This window comes from Salvelinus fontinalis, chromosome 30 (genome assembly GCF_029448725.1).
Source record: "Salvelinus fontinalis isolate EN_2023a chromosome 30, ASM2944872v1, whole genome shotgun sequence".
Taxonomy (NCBI): domain Eukaryota; kingdom Metazoa; phylum Chordata; class Actinopteri; order Salmoniformes; family Salmonidae; genus Salvelinus; species Salvelinus fontinalis.
The window spans coordinates 10,884,890-10,895,591 of record NC_074694.1 but is presented as its reverse complement, the minus strand read 5'-3'; the positions used below and the strand labels follow the sequence as shown (position 1 = coordinate 10,895,591).

The window sequence follows — 10,702 nt, the reverse complement described above, 5'->3', positions numbered from 1 at the left end:
TGGAAAACGTTAAGCAAGTTAGGTACAAAAAAATGATTTTCACCAAGTCAAATGAATATATTGTGTTAGAGGCTTCATGATGCTTGTATCTAAACCAAAGTAGATCATTTTAAGATTGTTCTATATGTCAGTTGAGGGTCTCTATAAGCTTTAATATGAGGATCTAAACCAAGCATCCTTGTAGCTGTGTGGGCTAATATAGACCAAATGTTTGCCTTGGGGTAAATTGAGCCAATGGTTAAGCCAAAGGGAAGTTAAGTTAATTGAAGTGTTTTCTTCCCAGGTGTAATGCAAGGCATTATCACTGGGATATGAGGTAACAACAGGGCCTGGCCGATGTTAAAGTGTTTTAAAGAGTAAAAAGTTATTGTTAGGTGTTAAGCCATGTTAAAATATGCTTAAAATGATTAAGAATTGTGTTTAATTATGTTTAGGAAATAAAGATAGACATGGTTTTATAAAGGTAGTGGTAATATTTCATTCAGTACAGAAATTTGTAGGCAGCTCAACTTATCGCATACCCGGGGTAAGTTGTGCCAAGAGACCATTTTTTGGGGGGACAACCTATGTTTTCAAAACTGTAATGTTTACATTATTTCTGATTATATCCAGGGATACACAACATCCTGAAATATATGTATTGTATATATCTTTATTAGAAACAATACTATATTTCCCTTGACAGAGTGATGCTGAATGTAATAAGGACTCAACTTACCCCACTCACCCCTACAGGGTCTCTTCAGAACACACTCTACCAGAGCTGACCCGCTGAGCTTTGACGAATTCTGTATTTTCCATATCTGCATCCCAAATACCACCCTATTCAACGCAATGAACAGAACTGCAATTGATCATTCATTGAGGTTTTATTGAAAAAAGAACAATATAATAAATCGCTTGTACAATAATAATAACAATAATATTACGAATAATATAAAAATCTGTACATTCCGTTGTTCTGCAGTACAAGTGGAAGACTCTGATACAAAATGACTGGAACAGGGAGGGCGGGGGGGGGGGGGGGGGGGGGGGGGGGGTCTGTGTACAAGAAAAGGAACGTTGTAGCCTAGGAGATAGACGTGTCACAATGCAAACTCTACAGGCTTTCAACACACCTTATTAACATGCCTGGGATACAGTACTGTTGGCTTATTAAACCATGTTCTCCAATCCAAGATTCCCTAGTAAAAACAACAAACAACTTATAATGAAAAATAAAATAATATTTGATGACAAGGCATGGCAATCCATAGACCTACTCTGGATATAAATATGAATGCATGAACAGCAACGATAGGGTACGACAGAGGGGTATATGTACTGTCTTTAATTCTCTCCTTATTTAAAGAGCCTATAGGTGAACATGTGCTCTTTTTGTGATGGCAGAATAGATTGTAAAGTACTAAGAAAAAAAAATGGATGTTTTGTTGCTTTACTTAAAAATGATTTTGAACTGAAAAAAAGGAAAGTGTTGTAACACTGTTATGTTCTGAGCATGTGCTTAATTAAAGCCCTCTCGCCTTAACTACATGTTACTTGGTCAAGTCCAGGGCCTAGGACCTGGCTTATATATGTTTACCTTTGAATATGAAAACCATGGTACAACTTTACAGAAGCCCTGGCATCATAAGAGCCATACAACTGTGTTTATCATGACTGTTACCACGGTGATATTGATTAAGTATTATGTTGTAAGAGTTCCAATTAAGGTCGAGCAACATCTATAAAATGATAACTGTAATAACACGTGTTAGAAAATAAATATTTTGTCTTGATTTTTTAAAAATTTTACTTCAAAAATACTCTACTTCTACCACTTATAACAAATGGATGAGACACATAATTCTAATAATAATAATAATAATATTTTGGCGTCTTCTGTTATCAAACCCTACAAAATGCAACAGCGTAGCAGCACTTTTTTTAACAACATTCGTATGCTAATTTTTCCTCCCTCCCTTGTCTTGTTGGTGTCGTTTGTAAAGTTCTGCTGCTCTTTCCAATACTAAAACCACCCTGCTAATTTCCTTCCAACAAACCAGCCATGTTTCTATTGATTTGACCAGCATTGAACGACCCATTAATGTATGTTACGCTGTACGTCTGTTATTAAGAGAATAACAGTACTCATTACCAACAGTACATACAACATGACTGTGTCTGCTTTGGATACGTACAGTATGGATGAATGCTAATAGTTCAGAAACATTTCTCTAATTGATCATTTGAAAGGTTTTGTCCCACTACTTTTACAATGGCTGCATAGTGTGTTTTCTCCGATAGTGTGAATGTCTCTCTACATCGAGCTACATTTCCTTGGATGTAATTCACCAAAGATCCCCAGTGGACTGCAACATGACAGTCTATTGAAAGGCTAAAACAGTTTTGCATTCACTGGAAAATTGGTGATTCCAAAAATTACAATCTCAGCAAAAGATGGAGAAAAAAACAAGGTCTCGTTACAAGGCTGTACTGTATCTTTAATTGTTTGGAGTAACATTCCAAAACTTTAGAGTACTTTGGAGCCGGGTGCCCAGGATCAATTCAAAGTGCAAATTAGCTAAATAAAAATAATATTTGGTTTTCACAGAGCAGAAGCTTTCTACATATCTCTGTTACTCTATGGGTAGGCATCTTTGCATGTTTTTCCCCCAGTTTCTCTGCAACGAGAAAGTAGAGAATTTGATTATAGCAGCATTTGTTTTATATACTAAAAGACAAAATAATAGAAATAGAACTGTTGTTCTCATCTTGTTCATGATTTGCTGGACAGATGAACAGAGAGACATGCCTGCTATTTTCAAGTCATCGTAGCTAACACCCATTCCAATATGTTATACAGATGCACATTCCTTTCTATACATAGATGCTAAAGTGATACATACATTTCATTTTCTTGTGGGAATCATTTTCAAGAACGTTTTCCTTCCTATATGCACGTGTTTCATAGTGCTGTGCTTGCTGTAATATGCAATTACATTGTTTAAAAAAAAGTTACAAGTCCCCAGCTATCCCCTTCCCACAGCAGTACCGTCGGCATGAACCTGTCCTTTACACTAGGCCCAGCTCAGCTCAATGTCCTTTACACTAGGCCCAGCTCAGCTCAATGTCCTTTACACTAGGCCCAGCTCAGCTCAATGTCCTTTACACTAGGCCCAGCTCAGCTCAATGTCCTTTACACTAGGCCCAGCTCAGCTCAATGTCCTTTACACTAGGCCCAGCTCAGCTCAATGTCCTTTACACTAGGCCCAGCTCAGCTCAATGTCCTTTACACTAGGCCCAGCTCAGCTCAATGTTCTTTACACTAGGCCCAGCTCAGCTCAATGTCCTTTACACTAGGCCCAGCTCAGCTCAATGTTCTTTACACTAGGCCCAGCTCAGCTCAATGTCCTTTACACTAGGCCCAGCTCAGCTCAATGTGCCATTTATAACAACTAGATGGGATTCTAGAATCAGAATCTTCTTCTCTGTGCGGTGGTCTGCAGTCTCTGCACAGTCAAATTTCAGATTCTCGTCTCAGGGGCCTGGACTCTAGTGGCACAGTGGCCTGCTGATGCTCTGAGTCTGACATATTGTCTGTCTGGGTTACATCTGGGCCCACGCTACCCCCGTTCCCCTCGTCCATCTCCTCTTTGTTAGTCAGCGCCACCTCGTTCTCGTAACAGAAGGAGTTGGAGCTGGACAGGATGTATTTTTTCTCGGCCAGGTCTCTGGCGCTGCACAGCGGGGTGCTGGGAACCTCATAAGTCTTATGAAAACGAGAGTAGTCCACCTTGTAGTAGCTCTTCTCCTCGAAGAGCACCGGCTCGAAGCGGTGGCCCCACAGGATCTCGCTGGCCAGGTAGGAGCTGCGGCACTGGGTGGTCATGGCCGTGGCCTCCACCATCCCTTCCAGGATCACCACGATCTCGAACTCGGACGTCTCCAGCTCTTGCTTGCTCATGTTATAGAATGGGCTGTCCTCGTCGATCTCGTGGACGATGGTGATGGGCGTCACCAGGAAGATACGGTCGACTCCGCTGTCGAAGCCCACATCAATGTCCATCTGGTCCAGAGGGATGAACTCCCCCTCTGCCGTGGTGCGTGACTTGAGGAGGTGGGCACGCACGTGGGCCTCTACCAGGTGGCTTTTTCTCAGGTTGCCCACGCGCCACATCAGACACAGCTTGTTGTCCCTCATGGCCACTGTAGCGTTGTGGCTGAACACCAGCGTCTCGTTCCTCTTCTTGGGCTTGGCCATCTTGGCCATGACGGCGCCGATGATGAAGGCGTCGATGATACAGCCCACAATGCTCTGGAAGACCACCGTGAAGACCGCCACGGGACACTCGTCGGTGACGTAGCGGTAGCCGTAGCCGATGGTGGTCTGGGTCTCGATGGAAAACAGGAAGGCTGCAGTGAAACTGCTCACGTTGGAGACGCACTTCTGGGAGTTGTTCTCCAAGTCCCCGTGGAAGATGGCGACCAGCCAGAAGACGCAGCCGAAGAACAGCCACGACAGGAGGAAGGCAAGGCAGAAGATGACAAACATCCACCGCCAGCGGATGTCTACGCATGTCGTGAAGATGTCGGCGAGGTAACGTTGGCCTTTCTCGGACACATTGATGAACTGCACATTGCAGTGACCGTCCTTCTTGACGAAGCGGCTCTGGGGTTGGTGCCGCGTGTGCACCTTGCCCTTGCCATTCCCATACCCGTTGGGCACTGCCACGGTGGCCAACTTCATACCGTTCTCCTCGGTTGACACTATGCTGTAGCGGTTGGCTCGCACACTTCCCATCACCCCGTTCTGGTGGGAGGGCTGTGGCGCTGCTTCTACTTTGGAAAACAGTCTGAGTTTCTTGAAAAAGCGTTGGAGAAACAGTTTTGAAACACTAACGGGACCAACTCAAGCAGAAAATTGGGTGGTGAAGTGAGGCGGACGGAGGAAAAGGAGGGAGGAGGAGACAAAGCCTCTCTCTCGGTCCTCGACGGCCTCTAGCTTGACTGCAACCAGGGAGAGGTCCTTGGGGTTGAGTAGTGCTCTCTCATCGGGCAGCCTGGCCTCACCAATGACGTATGCTGAGATGAAAAGAGAGAGAGAAAGGTTTTAGACTTGCTGATGAGATATGATACATGAAATACCACCAACTGTCATGAATGATTATTTCAATATCCAATCGATTACTCTGTCGTGTGTGAAGCCTGAGAAAACAATCACATACTGTATACCCAAGGTCAAGAACAAGCACGTCTCCTCATGCCAACAATATTTCATTCAGTTATGACAACAGTCATATTTAACCCCTAACCTGGCTTCTCCACTCTCTACTGAGAGAGTTCAGGGAGCAATGGGAGCGATGTCCCACCGATGGTAAGTCACAAAGCATACTTGTTTTTTGTTGCCCACAGTGTCGAAAAAGATAATTTCCTGTTGGAATGTGGGTTGCGGTGTCTCTACGGGATCACGTACACTCATGGTTTCTTTGGATCCCCCCCCCCCCCCCCCCCCCCCCCAGGTTGACCGTTACTGTTTCTAAAAAATACAAATAAAAGGATAAATGCTAACTGATCATGCTCAGACGCACGTATAACCATTGCAATTTCGTATTTCTGGGGAACAACAACAGACAGTACATTACTTTGTAACATGGAAGAGGAAATACCAGTCCTGTTAAAAGCAGAAAATTAACGATTTCCTTCAGTTTAATACTCCTTTACAAGTAGACCTGTCACTTCCACTCTGTGAAGAGTCTTACTGTCTGTCACAGCAGCCTGTTTGTCAAACTGCACGGTGCGTGGACCAATCCTACTGCCACATTACCCACTGGTGCGTTCTTAATATCCATTTTCACATACCTTGCTAATCACAACCTTGGAAAGATGGAAAATGTTTTGTTGCTTGAATGTAAGCTACTGTACCACATCACTTGGCCAACCGACCAAACGGGATCTTTTCTTTGAATGTCACTTATTAGGGTTCTGGAAACTCTCTATAGCTCAAGATGGGTTTTTCTGGTTGTAATGAGGTACTTTAATGGGGTGTCAATTGTACAGAAATAACAGTTATTCCATTTTCTGTGTCTCTTGATTATATTCATGTTTGTGGAGACTTTCCGATTAGTGATAACTTGACTTAGGACATACAGAGACCTTGATGAAAAGGTAGTGTGTGTCAACTAGACAAATGAGAAAGCCAAAACAAAACCATACAAAGCAAGACGACACGGAGGTCCAAGGGAGCGGCGTAGGCAGTCAGTGTGTTGGTATGGGACACAGGCTCGGTTCCATTTCTCACCCTAGCCACTTCTCCTAGCACCTGCCACTAAGGTTCACAGACCTACATGCATAGAAACATACATTACATTACATTACAGTCATTTAGCAGACGCTCTTATCCAGAGCGACTTACAGTAGAGTGCATACATTTGTATTATATTATTTTTTTTTACATACTGAGACAAGGATATCCCTACCGGCCAAACCCTCCCTAACTCGGATGACGCTATGCCAATTGTGCTTTGCCCCACGGACCTCCCGGTTGCGGCCGGCTGCGACAGAGCCTGGGCGCGAACCCTGCCCAGCCTGGGCGCGAACCCAGAGACTCTGGTGGCGCAGATAGCACTGCGATGCAGTGCCCTAGACCACTGCGCCACCCGGGAGGGGTGGCGCACGTATATTACACTGAACTGAGTTACAATTCATATAAGGAAATCAGTCAATTTAAATGAAGTAAATATGCCCTAATCTATGGATTTCACACGACTGAGCAGGGGAGCAGCCATGGGTGGGCCTAGTTCCAATCAGAATGAGTTTTTGCCAACAAAAGGGCTTTATTACAGACAGAAATACTCCTCCGTTTCATCAGCTGTCTGGGTGGCTGGTCTCAGATGATCCTGCAGGTAAAGAAGCCGGATGTGGAGGTCCTGGGCTGGTGTGGTTACACGTGGTCGGAGGTTGTGAGGTCGGTTGGACGTACTGCCAAATTCTCGAAAATGACATTGGAGGCGGCTTATGATAGAGAAATGAACATTCAAATCCCAGCCAACAGTTCTGGGTGACATTCCTGCAGTCAGCATGCCAATTGCACGCTCCCTCAAAACTTGAGACATCTGTGGCATTGTGTTGTTTGACAAAACTGCACATTTTAGAGTGGCCTTGTATTGTACCCAGCACAAGGTGCGCCTGTGTAATGATCATGCTGTTTAATCAGCTTCTTGATATGCCACACCTGTCAGGTGGATGGATTATCTTTGCAAAGGAGAAATACTCACTAACAAGGATGTAAACAGAGAAATTAGCTTTTTGTGTACATGAAACCTTTTGGAGATCTTTTATTTCAGCTCATGAACCTCTCGTTCTCTCAAACAGAGTATTAGTGAACATAAAAGTTCAATCAGGAGAAACGACAGTCGCAGTACATTTTAATGACCTAAGGCATGACATTTCTACCTTTAGATTTTGTGGCACAGAGAAAGTTAAGATATCAGACAGGGGAGGTGATATTAATAATACTCTGAGTAAAAGAGAATGTTTTGGGATTTTCACCCTCCAGACATTATTTCCTAAAGGACTTAATGATGAAATGCCTATGTATGTTATGTTGTGAATTTGAACATGAATTATGTCCCTATTTAAGATTACACTGATGTTTTTCGTACGATGTACCCAATGATTAATGAAAACTTGCTATGTTCTCATTGTGGTTTTACAGACGTGTTTAATACGTCTTATTACACACTTTATTTGAATATTTATGAAATGTATATTGTTATATTTGGTAGCACTTTTTTTTTTTCCTTCGCCTCCAACCCCTTTCCATGTGTGGAACGAATGTGGTTGGGGCAGGGTCTACATAAGGGTGCTATTTTCTGACGAAGGCCGTGAGGCCGATACGTAAGCTTATTAAAGATCAGTGATACTATCAAGAGCAGTGTGCGGTATCATTTTCCATTCATTTCAGCTCATGGAACATGGAACCAACGCGAAATGAATATGAAACATACATGAATGTGAACACAGTCTCTCTCTCTCTCTCTCTCTCTCTCTCTCTCTCTCTCTCTCTCTCTCTCTCTGTACTTGAGTACAGCAGCATAGCTTGTTGACTCACAGAGTCCTCTGGGACTTCATATTCTCTCAGCAGCATAATGGCTGTCCTGTGAGGATTCTGTCTCTGGCACTACAGAAACACCACTCATTAGAGAGAGCCCTGCCTGCCTGTGTCTGAAGTGTTATACATGTTCTAGGCCTCGCTGTCCTAGCAACCAACCATGGTTGCAACGAACACTGTGAACTCTTCTGTTATGTTTTTTTTTAGGGGGGGTGGGGTTATATCCAAAAAATGTGTTTAGATTGTTTAAAAAATACTTTTGGGAGATTTGGTGATATGAGAGTCAGTGATGAAAAGATATGTGAGTGCGTGAGGAAAATATATGGAATATATTTGTGTTCTTTAACATGTAAAGGTGAAGAAATAGCTATTCTTATTGTCCTTTAACATTAAAAGGATAAGATATTGCTTTTCTTCTTGCTCCCTTGCAAAACTGAAATCACCAAATATAATGATTTTGACTCGTGAAACGTGAATAGATATGAGTAGACTACAGTCTCTGTTAAGTCAATTTACAAACATTTCTCTAGTATGTAGACTGCCTTCAGATATTTCCCTTCATGTTTGTAAAAATGGTTTATAGAGTGGTATCTGCAGTATCAGCTCCTAGAATATGTCCTTAACTCGCTCTTATTAAATTGGATCTCAAATAGCATGTTGGTGGTGAGTAGAGTCAGGAGGAACTCTGTCATCAAACATGGCCACTATTTTGGGAATTTGGGGAATGCTGGATTGTTGACAGTAATTACTTATTAGACATGCAAAGTCAGTCTGCATCTCAACCTCTCCTCAATCAACACCAGTGAGGATGACTGTGCAGTTTACACAGCACATGATTCATATGAGCTTTTCCCGCCAACTAAATAAGTCTCTTTCCAACTTGTACTAATCTGTTTTCTGACAGAGTGACGTGAATAGAAATTGATATGGCTATGTTTTGTTTGTTTTTGGGGGGTTGAGAGGACACTTAATGGAAAATGATTACAGACATGTTGAATTTTTGTATTGTCTTTTAGTAACATCAATAGATGCTAAATTCCCATCTGTTGCCATGACACCATGATAACAGATTGGAAAAGCATGACTGCTTATTGTTCTGTTATAGCCCCTTTTTTTGATCGGTGGGATAATTATGTTCTGTGGAAAATTGAATCCCTCTGATCTTTGATTGAATTAGTTCTGCTGGACTGGCCTAATCTGAGAGGTGTATATACGGTGCCAATATTCACACTGTGTAAAACGATGTCATGGTTGAAGTATCCTGCAGAAAAGGACCTTACAGACTTTAAGGTAACTCCCTGACCCGCTGCCAGCGCACAGTCATTTACGGTCACCTTGAGGATGGTCTTTGTCGCAGTTACCTCTGGGCCATACAAAAAAAAGCTATGTCTCATCTAGGACTACCATTTAAAATGTCCAGTGGAGTCAAAAAACGTGAGTTTCCTGTTTCATATATACATATATTTCAACACTATGAGGCTGGAATAATAACTGTGAATTTGTCAAAATTATGATAATGCCTTTTAAGTGTAAGAGCTGCTTGAAAATACATTTCTGTCTGTTTTGGTGGAATGGAGTTTTGGCCTGCCTGACAAATGAGTTAATAGACCAATAAGAAGGAGTTCCAAACCTTTCTGCCAATAACAGCTAGTCTTCAGTTTTCCCCTCCCCACTCAGACTACTCCCAGACAGTCTTAGGTAAATTATTGCTTGAGAAATTGCTCTTTGCTATGAAGCTAGTTTTTGTTTATTTTTGATCATTTCAATTGAAAACAATAGCAGTAAGGTACCTAATTGTTACCCAGTAATGATTTGATATTGAGATAAAAACGGTTGCATTGGACCTTTAACATAGAATAAAGTATGTGGCTCCAGACTCCAAGCAGCACTCGAAATGTAGCACATGCCAACGAGAAATGCGAACAGGTGCGGGCTAAAAAACGAGAACCGACTGAGTGATGCAATCTCTCATACATCGTTCAAACATTCCATCCATACCGTTATAATTGTACATGAATGTACGTTTACATGGGAAAAAGATATACGAATAAAACTGATTGCATGACAAATTGTAACTTTTGGGATGTTTCAGCCTATGTTTGTGAGCAGCGTATTACAACATAACTGTATGAATCATCCGACGCATTAACATGGCATGTTTTTGCACTTAAATTGTATTATTATGGATTTAAACAGGTTGATGAAATGATATGCATTAATAAACAATAAAAAGTCCTGCTCTGCAAGCTTCTAGCCACAGTGGGTATGACTTTGTCTGAAAGTCGGCGCAGCGCATCCATTCAATGGAGCGACTGTCCAAGTGCAACTGTGCCAATATTCTCAAATATATAAAATAAACAGTAGTCTATGTTATGCAAAGTCGTCATCTTCCCCACACGTTTGATACGAATTGCTACAAAGAGGTTGTTAAACCTTACCTGTTGCACATTTATAGACCGGGACAAAATCAAAAGTTAGTTGAAATTAGATTCCAGAAGATATGTCCGCTATTAAACACTTTGCAAAGCGTTTGTTTCTGTTTTGGAGTAATGTTGCCTTCTTGTTATGATGACAGCGAGAACTGAAACTCACTCATGTCAATGAAATGAC

At 42.1% G+C, this 10,702-nt stretch overlaps 1 protein-coding gene across 1 annotated transcript; it reads right to left on the bottom strand.

Moving 5' to 3' along the window:
- Positions 1–1,039: 1,039 nt before the first annotated feature.
- Positions 1,040–10,702, bottom strand: LOC129828623 (inward rectifier potassium channel 2-like). The gene is made up of 2 exons (XM_055889707.1): positions 10,531–10,702; positions 1,040–5,064 (listed from the first exon to the last, which is right to left on the bottom strand). Exon 2 carries the CDS (start codon positions 4,781–4,783, stop codon positions 3,500–3,502), a length of 1,284 nt encoding a protein of 427 aa, XP_055745682.1. The 5' UTR covers positions 4,784–5,064; positions 10,531–10,702; the 3' UTR covers positions 1,040–3,499.